The 16,816-nt window shown below is 47.5% G+C and overlaps 4 protein-coding genes across 4 annotated transcripts; 2 read left to right on the forward strand and 2 right to left on the reverse strand.

The window, feature by feature from the left end:
- The first annotated feature begins 2,168 nt into the window (after positions 1-2,168).
- Positions 2,169-2,630, forward strand: LOC134205926 (uncharacterized). Its single transcript, XM_062681632.1, has one exon. It carries the CDS (start codon positions 2,169-2,171, stop codon positions 2,628-2,630), a length of 462 nt encoding a protein of 153 aa, XP_062537616.1.
- A 10,751-nt stretch (positions 2,631-13,381) lies between these two features.
- LOC134208014 (mite group 2 allergen-like Ixo r 2) lies at positions 13,382-14,086 on the reverse strand. Its single transcript, XM_062684116.1, has 2 exons — positions 14,015-14,086; positions 13,382-13,956 (listed from the first exon to the last, which is right to left on the reverse strand). The coding sequence occupies exons 1-2, from the start codon at positions 14,079-14,081 to the stop codon at positions 13,580-13,582; spliced, it is 444 nt and encodes a 147-aa protein (XP_062540100.1). The 5' UTR covers positions 14,082-14,086; the 3' UTR covers positions 13,382-13,579.
- Positions 14,087-14,243: 157 nt separating this feature from the next.
- Positions 14,244-14,824, reverse strand: LOC134208015 (NPC intracellular cholesterol transporter 2-like). Its single transcript, XM_062684117.1, has 2 exons — positions 14,744-14,824; positions 14,244-14,639 (listed from the first exon to the last, which is right to left on the reverse strand). Exons 1-2 carry the CDS (start codon positions 14,808-14,810, stop codon positions 14,254-14,256), a joined length of 453 nt encoding a protein of 150 aa, XP_062540101.1. The 5' UTR covers positions 14,811-14,824; the 3' UTR covers positions 14,244-14,253.
- A 150-nt stretch (positions 14,825-14,974) lies between these two features.
- On the forward strand, positions 14,975-15,778 carry LOC134208016 (uncharacterized). The gene is made up of 2 exons (XM_062684118.1): positions 14,975-15,181; positions 15,242-15,778. The coding sequence occupies exons 1-2, from the start codon at positions 15,115-15,117 to the stop codon at positions 15,640-15,642; spliced, it is 468 nt and encodes a 155-aa protein (XP_062540102.1). The 5' UTR covers positions 14,975-15,114; the 3' UTR covers positions 15,643-15,778.
- Positions 15,779-16,816: the final 1,038 nt, after the last annotated feature.

Consider the following 16,816-nt stretch of genomic DNA (forward strand, 5'->3'; position numbering starts at 1 on the left):
CATATAAAAAAATTGCGTGCTTCCGGTGCGCCCTGCGCATACCAAGGAGGTTTCAGAGGCCTTTTAGCACTGACGCCTACCATCGTGGTATTGTCATACTGCGCAACGAGCCTTGTAAGTATTGTTTGTCATTGAAATTTCCAAAAATTAAGGAATGTTTTGTACTCCGGCATGTATCCTGGATCCATCGACGGCGACTCTATCCCGGTTCAAGTGCGCCCAAGCCCGACGTCTAACAGGTGTTCCACCATTTGAGCATACCAGGCAGGATGATCCTATCAGGAGCCGCCAAACCCACAACCAAGCCTGGCGACCTGACTCGAGCCTTAACGATGACGTTAACGTTTAGAAGAAGACTCAAATCAAACAAAGAGGAAAATCGCCTGTTAGGAGAAGCAGCACAGTGATGACCGTAGTATTAGTGTAAGATGTGAATCGAAGTATGTATACACGATTGGTTGAAAGGCCTAACCTTTCAACGGGGGCCGGCATATGTTACCGCAAACCCTATCAATAATTCATTTTATTAGTATATAAGATCAATAGCAATCGCAATCAATCTCCCACGATTATTTTCAGATTCCCATCCTGATCCCTAGCCTTCAGGTATGCAAGTCTCCAACGACGAGCTGTCATCAGTGGCGAAAGATCTGAAGATGAAGAAAGCTCCGGGCCCGGATAGAATTCCAAACTGCGATACTGGCGTTTCTAGATTTGTTCCGGATGGTGCTGCAGAGATGCCTAGCAGATGGCTACTTTCCGAATACGTGGAAGATTAAGAAACTGGTGTTACTGCCTAAACCTGGAAAACCGTCGGGGAATCCATCACCCTATAGGGCCATCCGCCATATGCCTGCTGGATACAATGGAGAAGCTTCTGGAAAGGTTTATCCTTAATAGGCTGAATTCATGAAGGGCGAGATCGGATTATCGGAGAAGCAGTTCGGACTCCGAATTGGCAGATCGACGGTGGATGCAATTAAGGCGGTCGTTGAAGTCACAGAGAAAGCATCCAATAAAAAAGGTGTGGCAATAGATTCTGCGCAATAGTAATGATTGACGTAAAAAATACGTTTAACAGTGCCTGTCAGCAGTGATCATATAGCTTCTACGTATACTTAGTTTACCAGAAAGGCAAAAAGCAAATTGATCGACGAAGAATATTACACACGAATGATCTGAGTATCAATCATCAAAAATGTATGAGTGTTTCAGCAACTTCACTACAAACGCTCAAGCAGTTCTGGACAACATTGGTACTGCGCTCACGTCTGCTCAAGCTGCCAAACTTTCAAACGGTTTCTCAAACAACTCATACACGGGTAAATAATGCAGCAGTCGAATAATTTTTCGACAGAAACAATGCTGGTCCAACATATTTGAGAATGTGCACGCTACATTATGCGATTCGCTCAATGGATTCCATCAAATTTACTCATAGATGGCGTTACCTCTGAAGTACACATAAAGCTCAAAAATGTGCTTTTAAATCGCTACTTATCAGTTCCATTATTTACAATCGGTTGATAACACTAAATGGGGCCCTCCTTAGCCGTGCGGTAAGACGCGCAGCTAAAAAGCAAGACCATGCTGGGGGTGGCTGGGTTCGATTCCCGGTGCTGGTCTAAACAATTTTCGGATTGGAAATTGCTTCGACTTCCCTGGGCATAAAAGTATCGTCGTGTTGGCCTCATGACATACAAATGCAGAAATGGTTACTTGGCTTAGAAATCTCTCAGTTAATAACTGTGGAAGTGCTTAATGAACACTAAGCTGCGAGGCGGCAATGTCCCAATGGGGGATGTAATGTCAATGAAGAAGCAGAAGAAGAAGAGAAGATAACACTAAATGCCGATAAATTTGCACCACTGCACGAGCAGATGTTATCTAATCACTGAAGCTTCGTGTTTCTGAAGAATTTATTTTTCTTCGACAATTACATGGTTGGGAATTTCGTATTTTGATAATAATGTTATGTCTTTGAAAGTCGATGGAATCGGGAGTGATTTATAATTTGACCCCCTAAAATCTTAAGTCGTATGAGGCTAAAAATATATTTACAATGATTACACTCCTCCTGATTATTTAATCTTCAGCAAAAGGCACTCCTTTAAAACTGAACCTCCCTGCGAATCGAGATGCAGTCAACCTTGACAAACGCAAACACAATGTTCAAATTCCTGCTGATCACCGCTTTGATGGTACCGGCCATCCTGGCCCAGACACCAGTTCGCCAGTGCCCCAACGGTGCCGGCGTGCCACAGTCGGTGAACGTCAACGATTGCACCGGATCGCCCTGTCCGATTGTCAACGGACAACGTCTGCTCGCCCATGGCATCGGAATCACCAGTCCCGTGAACACCAACGGACTCGAGGCGTACATCACGATCCGGCTGGCTGGCCTGCAAATCCCATTCCCGATGCCGGATGGATTGGAAGATGCTTGTTCGATTGGAACCCCTGCCGGAACGTGCCCGGTGTCAGCAGGACAGGTTTTCAACTACGACTTGGACATGGAAGGTCAATATTTGCCACTGAGCGGAGTGACCGTACTAATCGAGGTTGGCTTGCTAGCGGATGATGGTTCACATGTCACCTGCTTGCAGTTCGATGCTTTGATCACAGACTAGATTTAAACAAAGGTGATAATATTAGCCAATAATTTGGTAACTATCCATTAGACTGGCCCAGGAAACAAAAAGTTGAGTAATTCCACGGGGCACCCCCCAGAATTGTGTCTTTGGGTGAGAAAACCAATCTCTGAAAATTTCAGCTCAATCGCTTGTTGCATAAGCTGGCGCATTTGATTTGAAGTTTGTATGGGGATTTCAGCCAAAATGTATAGGAAAATACACCTCCGTCACTCATTCGATCTGGAAATTGGTTCTGATTGCTCGATTGACCTCAGAATTGCAAAAACGGCAGTTGGTATGCTACAGAACAATTTCACAGAACATTGTATGATGATTAAATAAAATTTTATATAGGCTTTGGCTGATGCGATTCGATCAAAAAATCCAAAAATACACAAATCAGCTCCTAATAAACCAGCCGAAAACTATATAAAAGTTCATTTAATCATCATGCAATGTTCTGTGAAATTGTTCTGTAGCATACCAACTGCCGTTTTTGCAGTTCTGAGGTCAATCGAGCAATCAGAACCAATTTCCAGATCGAATGAGTGACGGAGGTGTATTTTCCTATACATTTTGGCTGAAATCCCCATACAAACTTCAAATCAAATGCGCCAGCTTATGCAACAAGCGATTGAGCTGAAATTTTCAGAGATTGATTTTCTCACCCAAAGACACAATTCTGGGGGGTGCCCCGTGGAATTCGACAACATTTTTTTCTCCCCATACTAATCTGGGCCAGTCTACTATCCATCTACTATCTATTAAACTATATATCTATTTATCTTATACATAAACATAACGTTAAAGTGTTTTTGGTTTAACTATTGATGCGAAGGGAGCTCTGTTTATTTTGGGAACTAGTGGTTCAGCCTTCACCGCCACACATCGTCCTCTTGCACACCACCAAAGATGGTCCTAAGCACCCGTCACTCGAATACTCCGAGTGCTTGCAAGTTACGTGTCCGTCGAGGACTACCGTCTTATGAGCGATTTGTACATGACGCAATTGTTGCGGATGTGAATCTTTTTTGATAGCAGTTTCTTAAGGAACCCACAGTAGCCACAGACCACCTCAAAAGTATCCCCGGCTTTCGTAACAATTTTTCCAAGGCGGACCCTGTTGCACTTGGTTCCGCCCAATAGCACGTACTCTGTCTTCGATGCATTCACCACCAGTCAAACTTTTGTTGCTTTACGTTTCATGCGGGTGTACACTGCCGCTAACCGCAAGTCGAGCACATCTGTATATGGGCCTCCATATACAGATGTGCTCGACATGCGGTTAGCGGCAGTACAGTTCTGCCACATTTGCAAATGTTCGACCGGCAATGTCCGTGTCATCTGCGAAACAAATAAATTGACTGGATCTGTTAAAAATCGTACCCCAGCTGTTCCACCCGGCTCTCCGCATGACACCTTCTAGCGCAATGTTGAACAACAGGGACGAAAGTCCAACACCTTGTCTTAGTCCACGGCGAGATTTGAAAAAAAAAACTGGAGTGTCCGCACGAAAGCTTTACACAGTTTTGCACATCATCCACCGTTGCTTTGATCAGTCTGGCTAGTTTCCCGGGAAAGCCTTTCTCGTCCATAATTTCCCATAGATCTTCGCGGTCTATACTGTCGCATATTTTTTTCTCAGACTAAGGCCAGAGTTTCATTCAGCTCCGTCCCTGGTTACATGTCGCCAACCACGCAGTCTGCTGCGGGTCCGCAAATCGTCTTCCACCTGATCGATCCACTTTGCTCGCTGCGCACCTCACCTTCTTGTTCCAGTTGGTTCAATATCGAGAACCATTTTCTCTGGGTTACTGTTTTCGATATTCTGACTACGTGCCCGGCCCACCAGAGTCTTCCGATTTTCGTGGTTTGAACGATGGATGGTTCTCCCAACAGCTGACTCGCGGTTTACTCGCCTCCTCCATGTACCATCCACCAGCTGCACCATACCTTTCAAAATTGCCATGTAGTGTTTTGTAGTTAGTTTGGTACGGTGGTGAACTCCGTTCGATCGAAGCGTTTTGCGGAGTCCAAAGTACGTACGATTTCTTTCCATTTTGCGTCTCTGCATTTATCTGCGGGTATCGTTATCAGAGATCACCAGTGAGCCCAAAACACGAATTATTCAACCACCTCGATTTCGTCAACTCGTGGGGGGTGGCTAACATTGTTCTCTCGAGAACCTCGGCAGAAAATTTCGTTTATTACTGAGTCTCAGCAAAATATTTCCGTATCTCAGTAGCCGAAACGTCACTTTTACTGAGATCTCGGCAATAATCATGTTTGCTTAAACTCGACGGTGCCCACCCCAGGAAAATGAAACAACAATGCTGAGATCTCGGTGAAAAAAAATAATTGTGTGTTTCGTCTTCGACGTGTTGATAACTAAATAGTCCACATCCGCTTTGCTTCCATTTTCAGTCTAATGTAGGTTTCTTCCATCTTTTCAAAGTTACGTGCCGTAATATCAATTGGTCGGCGAAACCAAATAGCTGAACGGACTTCGTGAAAATCATGGCACTTGTGTCAATTGCTGCCCTTTATACTACTCCCTTCAAAGCGATGTTGAATAGCAGGAAGAAAGACCATCAACTTGCCGCAACCCTCCTACCGAAACTCGAACTACGCACATCACCCGATCCATCGCCGCCTTGATAAACCGTATCAGTTCATCCGAAACTCCATGTCGTAGTATTGCCGCCAACCTGGCTGCACTTCACCAACCACGCAGTGTGAACGATGGATGGTTCTCCCAACAGCTGATGCAACTCGTGGTTCACTCGCCTCCTCCACGTACCGTCCGCCAACTGCACCCCACCATAGATGGTACGCAGCACTTTCCTTTCGAAAACTCCAAGTGCGCGTTGGTCCTCCATGAGCATCGTCCAGGTCTCGTGTCCGTAGAGGACTACCGGTCTAATGAGCGTTTTGTAGATTGCCAGTTTGGTAAAGTGGCGAACTCTAATCGATCGGAGCGTTTTGCGGAATCCAAAGTACGTACGATTTCTTTCCATGAGACGTCTCCGAATTTCTCTGCTGGTATCGTTATCGGCGGTCACCAGTGAGTCCAAGTACACGAATTCTTCAACCACCTCGATTTCGTCACCACCGATAGAAACTCGTGGTGGGTTGCTTACATTGACCTCTCTTGAGCCTCTTCCTATCATATACGACGTGTTGATGACTAGTCCAATCCGTTTAGCTTCGCTTTTCAGTCTGATGTAGGCTTCCTCCATCCTCTCAAAGTTACGTGCTATGATATCAATGTCGTAGGCGAAACCAAATAACTGGACGGACTTCGTGAAAATCATACAACTCGTGTCAATCCCTGCCCTTCGTATTACTCCTTCCAAAGCGATGTTGAATAGCAGACACGAAAGACCATCACCTTGACGTAACCCTCTACGCGTTTCGAAGGGACTCGAGAATGCCCCTGAAACTCGAACTACGCACATCACCCGATCCATCGTCGCATTGATCAACCATATCAGTTTATCCGGAAATCCATTTTCGTGCATTAGCTGCTATAGCTGGTCCCGATCGATCCCGCCTGATACTGCCCCACGAACTCTCTTGCAATTGGTGTTAGTCGGTGGCATAAAATTTGGGAGAGTACCTTGTAGACGGCGTTCAGCAATGTGATTGCGCGGAAGTTGCTACAATCCAGCTTATCGCCCTTTTTGTAGATGGGACACACGACACCTTCCATCTACTCCTGCGGCAGAACCTCATCCTTCCAAACCTTGGTAATCACCCAGTGCAGCGTTCTAGCCAGTGCCTCACCACCGTGTTTAAACAGCTCTCCTGGTAGTTGGTCAACTCCAGGGGCTTTGTTGTTTTTCAGCCGGCCGATCCCCTCCTGGATTTCCTGGAGATTCGGAGCCGGAAGTCGCATGTCCTGCGCGTGCTCCTAGGTTCATTACGATACCGCCACCGTTGTCTGCCATATCGCCATTCAGGTGCTCTTCGTAGTGCTGCCGCAACCTTTGGATCACCTCACGCTCGTTTGTAAGAAGGTTCCCATTTATGTCCTTACACATATCGGGCTGTGGCACGTGGCCCTTACGTAAACGGTTCAACGTGAACGATTCAACAACATATGTAGAACTTTCGTGCGTTATTAGCGCGGTACAGTTCCTCCGTCTCTTCCAGGTCTCGATCTTCCTGCTGGCGCTTCTTCCTCCGGAAAAACGAGTTTTGTTTGTACCGCGCCCGTTTATATCGTGCCTCGTTCGCCCTCGTGCGGTGTTGCAGCAATCTCGCCCATGCTGCATTCTTCTCCTCACCTAACTGCTCACATTCACCGTCATACCAGTCGTTTCTCTGATCCGGAACCACCGTGCCTAGTGCAGCGGTTGCGGTGCTCCCAATGGCGGATCGAGTATCTCTCCAGCCATCTTCAAGAGATGCTGCGCCTAGCTGCTCTTCCGTTGGGAGTGCCACTTCCAGCTGCTGCGCGCAGTCTTGGGTCTTGTAGCCGCCCAATGTTTAGCCGCGGCAGACGACTCCGACGCGTGTTGCACACCGTCAAGAGTTTTGAGCGCTGACATACTGCAACGAGGTATTGATCGGATTCAATATTCGCACTGCGGTAAGTGCGTACGTTCGTGATGTCGGAGAAAAAATTACCGTCGTTTGGAACGTGGTCGATTTGGTTTTCCGTTACTTGATTAGGTGATTTCCATGTGGCCTTGTGGATATTCTTGCGGGGGAAGAAAGTGCTTCGGACTACCATTCCGCGGGAGGCTGCAAAGATGATGCTTCGTTGGCCGCTGTCGTTCGGTACGGTATGCAGACTATCCGGTCCGATGACCGGTATATACATTTCCTCCCTTCCTACCTGAGCGTTCATGTCACCGATGACGATTTTGACGTCCCGCAGTGGGCATCCATCGTATGTCTGCTCCAGCTGTACATAAGACGCTTCTTTCTCATCGTCGGGTCTCCCTTCATGTGGGCTGTGCACGTTGATGATGCTTTAGTTGAAGAATCGACCTTTTATTCTCAGCTTGCACATCCTTGCGTTGATTGGCTGCCACCCAATCGCGCCGCGTTGACGCATCGTTCCCAGCACTATGAAGCCGGTTCCCAACTTGTTGGTGGTGCCACAGCTTTGGTAGAAGGTAGCCGCTCGATGCCCGCTTTTCCACACTTTCTGTCCTGTCCAGCAGATTTCCTGCAGCGCTACGACATCGAAGCTGCGGGGTTGTAATTCATTTTAGATTATCCTATCGCAACCTGCGAAACCTAGCGACTTGCAGTTCCATGTTCCAAGCTTCCAATCGTGATCATCTAGTTCGTTGCCGATTATATCGAGTCGTATTATCTTAAATGTCGTTGGGCCTGCGCAAACCTCCTGTCTTGTCGAAGAGCCGTCGTGTCAGGGCTGTTTAGCGTCCCACCTAACACCAGGACTTGAGCTTGTACGCTTTGAGCGGCACACGGTCGCTTTGGCGGAGCCTACTTGCGGATACATGCAGTTTTTCATAGAGGTTTAACAGGGCCCACTGTCAAACCCCACCACATCCTAGGCAGGCGCCACAACTCGCAGAAAACCTGGGGAGGGGTCGTCAAGCCCTTGGATATAGTCCCTGCTGCCCCTCACTGGTTCACTGGGTGTTGTGTGAATGTCCTGTCCGTTGTCTCATGCTAGATGTTAAATGTTTAGTCTGTGCGACCTTTGGTCGAAGACGGTGATTCTGTCTTTTTTTTTAAGGATCCGTTCGATTCGACTCATTTTTACATCCCTTTTGAAAATTACAGGTCGTCGTTACTACGGAACTTGTACCCAATATTGCACACAAGAAAAAAATGGAGTCCCATACAAAACGTACCTTCTCAGACTTTTTGGAATTGTGGACTACGCTTAGTGGTAAATACTACACCTGACGTGGAATAGTTTGCTCTAATTCATTCATGGTGGTCTTACGAGCATAGCCGTTTTCAACATAATCGATCATCTGCTGCTGCACCTTTTCGAATAAGTCTGGACTTTTGCATAGCCAAATCTTGAGGCATCGCAGTCGTTTCTCCGCCATCGGTTTGCTGTCGGGAAATTCTACTCTGTCGTATCTCCATAGAAGGCCCGTTTGAAACTTTCCTGATTTCATGCGCACCGTTGTCGCTCCCAGAATTTCTCGCGCTCGTCTCTCTGTCTTTTATTTGATCATTTCGTTTTCCTCAACACCCTCCCCCGATCGCGAAAAAAAGATTTCAATAATTCGTGGAGATCTGCTTCTTTTGACGCGCAAGACTCGGTGTCATGACGCAATTTCTATTGCTCCTGACTCCCCGTATAAAGTTCAGCCCAACCGTGTTTTTGCTGTGACTTGTTCGTCGCCACCACCTTCCCGAAGCTTGAGAGTCGTCTTCAGTTTAGTATTTTTTAGACCAATGAATATTCTCGGAATTGCGTCTTTGTAGCTGGATACTGGCAACCCCTTCAGATAAGGAAATTTGTATTGTAGCCCATCGAATTCCACCGTCTGTCGAGGAAGATCTAGGGTTGAGGCTGTGTGAACGCCACTCAATGTATAGCACGTGGAATTCTTTCCAGATATCTCCAGATTTATCCAGATACGGGACAAAATTTTGTACGCCGAATTAAGAAGGGTTATTCCTCGGTAATTGACGCACTCCAGTCTGTGCCCTTTCTTTAAGAGAGGGCAAATGAGGCCGTCCAACCAGCTAGCAGGCAATTCCTCGTCTTCCCATATTTTCGACATAATATCCCGAGTAGCACACTTGTCACATACCAGCGGTTCTCAACCTGGGGTACATGTACCCCTGGGGGTACCTTCGCTGGCCCTAGGGGGTACCTCGGACAAAAATGCGTAATGGCGGACATTTTACAATTTCAATCAAAATTCATTGATAAAGTATTGATAATTGCGTATTTTCTATTTCAAAAATTTATATTGTACATAATATGTAATGCGATCAATAAATCCCAATTGAATCCTGCCTTCCACAACCAGCACAATGTATGAAGGGCTGCGGAACAAAATATAAAACGAACAGAACGTCGAATGAACAAAATGATTTTTTTTTCACTAAAACTCGGTTGCTTCGTTGCAAGAGGATTAGAAGCATCCTTTTACGCCTCTCGGAAGCCTTCTTCTAAGCAGCTTGCAGGCTTCCTTTCAAGAGGCTCGGAAGCCTCCTTTCAAGAGGTTCGGAAGCCTCCTTTCAAGAGGCTCGGAAGCCTCCTTTCAAGAGGCTCGGAAGCCTCCTCTCAAGAGGCTCGGAACCCTCCTCTCTAGAGGCTCGGAAGCCTCCTCTCAAGAGGCTCGGAAGCCTCCTCTCAAGAGGCTCGGAAGCCTCCTCTCAAGAGGCTCGGAAGCCTCCTCTCAAGAGGCCTGGAAGCCTCCTCTCAAGAGGCCTGGAAGCCCCCTCTCAAGAGCCCTGGAAGCCTCCTCTCAAGAGCCCAGGAAGCCTCCTCTCAAGAGGCCTGGAAGCCTCCTCTCAAGAGGCCTGGAAGCCTCCTCTCAAGAGGCCTGGAAGCCTCCTCTCAAGAGGCCTGGAAGCCTCCTCTCAAGAGGCCTGGAAGCCTCCTCAAGAGGCTCGGAAGCCTCCTCTCAAGAGGCTCAGAAGCCTCCTCACAAGAGGCCTCAAGCCTCCTCTCAAGAGGCCTGGAAGCCTCCTCTCAAGAGGCCTGGAAGCCTCCTCAAGAGGCCTGGAAGCCTCCTCTCAAGAGGCCTGGAAGCCTCCTCAAGAGGCCTCAGCCTCCTCCTCAAGAGGCCTGGAAGCCTCCTCTCAAGAGGCCTGGAAGCCTCCTCCTCAAGAGGCCTGGAAGCCTCCTCTCAAGAGGCCTGGAAGCCTCCTCTCAAGAGGCTCGAAGCCTCCTCCTCAAGAGGCTCGGAAGCCTCCTCTCAAGAGGCTTGGAAGCCTCCTCTCAAGAGGCCTGGAAGCCTCCTCTCAAGAGGCTCGGAAGCCTCCTCTCAAGAGGCTCGGAAGCCTCCTCTCAAGAGGCTCGGAAGCCTCCTCTCAAGAGGCTCGGAAGCCTCCTCTCAAGAGGCTCGGAAGCCTCCTCTCAAGAGGCTCGGAAGCCTCCTTTCAAGAGCCTTTCTAGAGGCTCGAAAGCCTCTTTTCAAGAGGCTCAAAACCCTCCTATCGAGAGGCCCCAAAGCCTCTTTCCAAGAGGCTTGGAAGGATCCTTTCAAGAGGCTTGTAAGCCTCCTTTCAAAAGGCTCGGAAGCCTTCTTTCAAGAGGCTCGGAAGCCTCCTTTCAAGAAGCTCAAAAGCTTTTTTTTCTAGAGGCTCAAAAGCCTAATTTTCTAGAGACTCAAAAACCTCCTTTCAAGATGCTCGGAAGCCTTCTTCCAAGCAGCTTGAAGGCTTCCTTTCAAGAGGCTCAAAAGACTCCTTTCAAGAGGCTCTGAAGCCTTTTTCCAAGAGGATCGGAAGGCTCCTTTCGAGAGGCTCGGAAGCCTCTTTTCAAGAGGTTCGGAAGCCTCCTTTCAAGTGGTTAGGTTGCCTTCTTTCAAGAGGCTCGTAAGCCTGCTTTCAAGAGGCTCGGAAGTCTACTTTCAAGTGGTTCGGAAACGTTCTTTCAAGAGGCTCGGCAGCCTCCTTTCAAGAGCTCGGAAGCCTCGCTTCAAGAAGCTCAGAATTCTTCTTTCAATATTCTTGGAAGCATACTATCAAGAGGCTCAGAAGCGTTATTTCAAGATGCAACGGAAGCTTTCATTTAAGTGGCTCGAAAACCGCCTTCAAGAGGCTCGTAAGCCTGCTTTCAAGAGGCTCGGAAGTCTACTTTCAAGTGGTTCGGAAACGTTTTTTCAAGAGGCTCGGCAGCCTCCTTTCAAGAGCTCGGAAGCCTCGCTTCAAGAAGCTCACAATTCTTCTTTCAATATTCTTGGAAGCATACTATCAAGAGGCTCAGAAGCGTTATTTCAAGATGCAACGGAAGCTTTCATTTAAGTGGCTCGAAAACCGCCTTCAAGAGGCTCGGAAGCCTCTCTACAAGAGGCTCAGAAGCCTCTAATAAAAAGGGCTCGGAATTATGTTTTCAACAGGATTGGAAACCTACTTTCGAGAGGGGGTACCTCAAATCAAGCAAAAGTTCGAAGGGATACCTTTCAAGAAACAGGTTGAGAACCGCTGTCATATACTAGCCACTACGACTCATATGCGACCAAATCAAGTCACATTGTCAAGTCATTTGTCTTTTCTTCCTTCAGTGGATTCGTTTTTCGACTGCTCTTGCTTCCTTGTACCGATATCTATTCGTTCGGGTACCTGACACCAACATCCAGCTTCTGGCAACGTTCTTCTCGTCTGTCACTCTCTGACACTCCACATCGAACCAACCCGTCCTGGGTCGCCTCTGTGCAGTGCCTACCACTTCTCGTGCTGTTGTGCTCACCGCTCCATGGATCGACTCCCATAGATCGTTGATGTTGTCGCTAACGTTGATTGCACTTATCCGTTCGTCGAGCTTCTGGCGGTACTCAGCCGATACTCCGCCGACAATCGCTGGATATTGTAACGCATCGTTCGCTGTGATCTTTCGTTCGATACAGTTGACAACCGTGATCGAATTTTACTGACAACGAGGTAGTGATCAGAGTCAAAATTCAAGCCTCTGAATGTCTGCACATCGATAACATCCGAGAAATGGCACCCATCCACCAGAACACGGTCTATCTGGTTGCAAGTTTCACCATTTGGGTGTCTCCAGGTGTGCTTTCGGATGTTCTTTCGTGCAAAGTAGGTGCTACTAATCCCTCTGGTAGCAGCGAAATTTACCGGAGCCGTAGGCCATTGTCATTGGTAGCGGAGGCTCTCCCTACCGATTATGGGACGGAAAAAATCCTTTCTACCAACCTGAGCGTTAGCGTGTCGGTCGTGGGGACCACGGCTCGGAATTCACGTTCTCCGGATTTGGGCCATAGGACTTCTTGAATAGCGGCCATGTTCACTCCAACCTTCTGCAGTTCAAGAGCCAGAAGGCTCACTCGTCCAGGTTTATTTAGGGTCCTGAGTTTCCAATCATAGTCCTTATTTCGTTGCCGAGTCGGTCGCCAAAAACAACGTTCTTTTTTTCTTCTATCTCCATTTTTCGTGGTATGAACTAAGAAGATAAAATTGGGTTGACACCGCGGCTGGGGACATCGTGGAAGTCTTGGTTGATTCGGTAGACCATTTAATTCATACTCCAGGACAATTTGGAGATCTTATAACATCTCATATGCCTGGATTTGGAAAGATCTTACAATTCCTCGTGTAAGACGCAAATGAATGTATTTAAAAGTATCCAACGATCAATAATTTAAGTGAAATACTAGAAATATTAGCAAAAAATCTTTTAATGTCAGGGGGGGCGCTGATGGGGCTTCCACCTTAGGTATAGCTGACGCGATACAGCATTTCGTTTAATCATTCGCTGGGTACCAGGCAGACGCTGTTCGAGCCGCACCTCCTGGTGAACAGACGCTCACTCTAGCTGATGATAAAAGAACAACAGTGGCCAGGCTGCACTATCACCTAAGTACACAACCCTTAGCTGGCGGTCTTTTGTCATTATTGGCCAAACACTTAACATGAAAAAGCAATGTTAAAAAATAAAAATGACAAAACAATTATTTTAACGAAACGAAGCTTTTAAAGACTGCTTATTGGGCCTACGCAAACCTCCTGTTTCATCAGAGGGCAGTCGTGTCAGGTCTCACCGTTCTCACTTCTCCAAATGAATAAAAGTGTAAAAGTGATATTTTTGCTGTAACTGGTTTACCACCCGCTTTTATTTTACACATCCTACACTGTGACATTAGTGTTGGGGATTCAGATCTTGCAGAACTCATTTGATCTACTAGGCACAAGGCTTGCTTCCCGAAAGCCTCACTACTACGATTGGAAAGTATTCAGTAGTGCCCTGTGTAGGTAAAAAAACATTGTGAAAATTATTGACTTTTATTTCATTTTCAAAGACCCTAAAAATTTCAAACAAGTCTAACGTCAGCCGCAAAGCAAACAGCCGGCTGTCCGCCATCTCCGGTAATCTCGAACCGCAAACGGACGGTAACATTAACCAATGGGGCCTCAACTGGAGCCGTTCCAGTGAGTGTAACTTCCTGACCGGCTGCCAACGGGCAGCTGCCGTCAATGTTGGCGCACCCATCCCTCAGATGCTCTGGCGTCTCATACGGCAAGTTGAAACCTCCCAATGTAGCGGTCACATCAACGTCTAAGGTATTGGTCGGAAAGGGCGATGCAAACCGAACCGAGAAACTGAAGTCCGTCAGGTTGGGCACATCACACGGCATCACGCTGCAGCCTGGGACGATAACCTGCGTCGGGTTGGGATAGCCATCTCCGCCTACGAAGCCGGTTCGTTAGTTTACCGGAGAAGTTATTTAAATTATGAAGAAACTTACAACTATGAACCACGATGGCCTGAGCCGTTGCAATGAGAGCAGCCACCAATATCAACACTTTGACCATGATTCCAAGAATCAAATGCACAACTGAGGCAAATTAGGCAGGTCAGCAATCTATTATAGGTTTAGAAAGTCATCACTCTGGCAGATTATCTACGGTTGATAAAAACGCATTCGGTTCGTATGCAACCTTATCTCAACAAACGAGGAGTTTATTTTTCGAATTCGACTTAGTCCTAGGCGGCGATGATTGTGGCAGATGATCGGAAGCAGAACAGTGGTTCATCGTTGTCCCCGGTCAGCTGGAGTTCCAAATCGACGGTAACACCAGCGAATGGGGCCGAGGCCGGAGTGCTCAGGTGGTAGTTGATCTTCTCTCCTTGACTGATCGGGCAGCCTCGTCCGGCGAAGAAATTGCACGCATCGCGTTGATCCTCTGGCAGGTCGTACGGCACGCGGAAGTTCCCCAGGAAAATGTTGAGCGCAGCCTCGACCGTTGCACTGTCACGGTCCGGAATGAAATCCAGATCCATGTCGACCATTCCGCCGAGCGGAATCACACATGGTTCCTCGTAGCAATCGATGACGCGAACCTCGAGCGGCACCGGGGCATTGTTGGGACCTAGAGTTCACGATTAGAATGCATGAAACGACACGAAAAATGTCAATCCGTTATACGAATTTAAACTGAAGATGTGTAACTCAATTTGTATATGTATTACGCACATGGTCGAACAGCTAAGCCAAAAATGGCTGCCGGCAACAAAACGGCGATAACTACGAATTTCAACATTGCTCGTTGGCTTTGTTCCAGAGTCACAGCTTCAAACAGAATGTTCGGGCTTATGATGTCTTGAACTTGGCTTTGAAGGTTACTAAAGTCACAAAATCGCTATCTTATCGCACCTCGAACGATGTGGCTCATCGCATCAAAGCAGGCGTTACCTAGGGCAATATCTTTTCATCAATATTCGGCGGCAGCGGATACTTCGATAACCAATCCGACCAGCTATTCGGCGATAAGCTGAACAGCGCTAGACGTTGTAAAAGAAGATTAAATCCGAATCGAATCAGTAGACGTTCTGTAGGCAAGCAGCATGTTAAAACTGAGCATCATTTTATTTGCGATTCCAGCGGTGGTATTCGCGGTGACCCCAGCCCCCTGTAAGTGTAGCGTTGTTGTGTGCAATCTCTCAAAATATTTATAGATTCCATATCTTAAAGGCGTCTTTCACGACGGTCCTCTACCCGTTGAAGTCCGAGTGGTAGGATGCCCGACGACCGTTCCCCAGCAGCCGTGTGTAGTCCCGATCGGGTCTGTGGTTGACAGCGAAATTGACATTATTTTGGAACGCCCGACGACTACGCTGACTGCTTCATTGGACATGTTTTTGGGCAACTTTAGAATACCGTGGAGCCTCCCGGATGATCAAACCAATGCCTGCGCTGCTCTCGTACAAGCGAGTTGTCCTCTGCTTGCTGGCGATGAGCTTACCTACAATCTGGTGACGGAAGTTTCGGCCCCTTTCGCTGGCGTTACCGTTGACATGGAACTAATGCTCACCGATGACCAGGGCCTGCCAGTGTTTTGCTATCGCTCCCAGGCCACCGTCGTTGCAGCTTAGACGCACAACTTTTATCGAACTGTCATTAACCTTTCATTCGGCCACGATAGACAGTGCTAGCAGCAAAGTGCAATCCCTGCTTTACCTAAAAGCTTGTAGCCCAGCAGTAAAAAGAACAAGTGTTATGGATTGAAAAGTTGGTCTTTGTTTTTCTGCTGCTCGACTGAACAACTCCATACTCCATTCGGCCATCATAATTCCATCATTGATTATTCATACATAATCGCAAATACTTTAATGGAAAAAGTCTTTGCATCCCATCGAAGGTGGCGCTGCAATTTTGCACTTGGTTTGTGTTTCACTCGCTTTTTCTCTCATTCAGCAAACGAGAGCTGCTGTTCGCCTTAACTCGCCAGCACCGCTCCGAAAACCCCTTCGTCGTCTTTTCCATTAATGGATAAAATTTTAGAAAACCGCCAAGCATTTTCCCTCCAGCGCCCACCTTTCAGGATGTTTGCACGCATAATTTGCTCGTCAGATCGACTCCAAGCATTTCCACAAAGCAAAGAGGGAAAAGGCGAACGGCAAATATTTTAACATCGTATCAATTACACGCAAAATTTACTCCTGCAGGTTGTCGAGTAAATCGCATAATCGGGTCGATCGCGGTAAGGTGGGCTGAAGTAGCGCCGAAAAGGGGGACCTCCCATTATCGTGTCGGATTACCGCCGGAACAACCACAGCAAAGATGATTAGCCCGCGGCATTTTGCGCACTGCTTCGGCACATTTTTCAGCACACCATCATCGGAGGAGCCGATGACGACGACCTACTGCGTTCCGGTGGCCTACTGCGATGAGTCGCCAGTGAACTTTGCCGCCACGAGTCTCGGCAATCACTGCGGCTCTGTTCCGGGAATATCAAGCGGAAATAGTGTCGCACCCCGTAACAACTAATATTACCTTCGAAGACGGAGGTAATTTTAATTAGGGAAATAATACACCTTCGACGCCAAGCGCCGATACTAACCACCACAAGGGAATGCATGGCACCATGAGCCGCTCGCGCGGTCGGACGAAGAACACGATTTGTGATTCCTGTGAAATTTATGCCTTTTCGCTTCCGGTTGAACTGGTTTGTCTAAATTGAAGGGGTTGCGAATTTGAACTCGAATCGAGTAATGCCTTCAAGGTGGTATTGTGCTAGCAGAAGGACCAGAAAGGTGCCATGCACGC

The sequence above is a fragment of the Armigeres subalbatus genome, chromosome 1 (assembly GCF_024139115.2).
Source record: "Armigeres subalbatus isolate Guangzhou_Male chromosome 1, GZ_Asu_2, whole genome shotgun sequence".
Classification (NCBI taxonomy): domain Eukaryota; kingdom Metazoa; phylum Arthropoda; class Insecta; order Diptera; family Culicidae; genus Armigeres; species Armigeres subalbatus.

Bases quoted from the DNA above. Each gene is read 5' to 3' on its own strand.
- LOC134205926 (XM_062681632.1), top strand. From the start codon at position 2,169: ATGTTCAAATTCCTGCTGATCACCGCTTTGATGGTACCGGCCATCCTG.
- LOC134208014 (XM_062684116.1), bottom strand. From the start codon at position 14,081: ATGGTCAAAGTGTTGATATTGGTGGCTGCTCTCATTGCAACGGCTCAG. The intron at 13,957-14,014 runs GTAAGTTTCTTC...CCGGCTTCGTAG, and splicing joins GGCCATCGTGGTTCATAGTT to GCGGAGATGGCTATCCCAAC.
- LOC134208015 (XM_062684117.1), bottom strand. From the start codon at position 14,810: ATGTTGAAATTCGTAGTTATCGCCGTTTTGTTGCCGGCAGCCATTTTT. The intron at 14,640-14,743 runs GTGCGTAATACA...CGTGAACTCTAG, and splicing joins TGGCTTAGCTGTTCGACCAT to GTCCCAACAATGCCCCGGTG.
- LOC134208016 (XM_062684118.1), top strand. From the start codon at position 15,115: ATGTTAAAACTGAGCATCATTTTATTTGCGATTCCAGCGGTGGTATTC. The intron at 15,182-15,241 runs GTAAGTGTAGCG...CATATCTTAAAG, and splicing joins CGCGGTGACCCCAGCCCCCT to GCGTCTTTCACGACGGTCCT.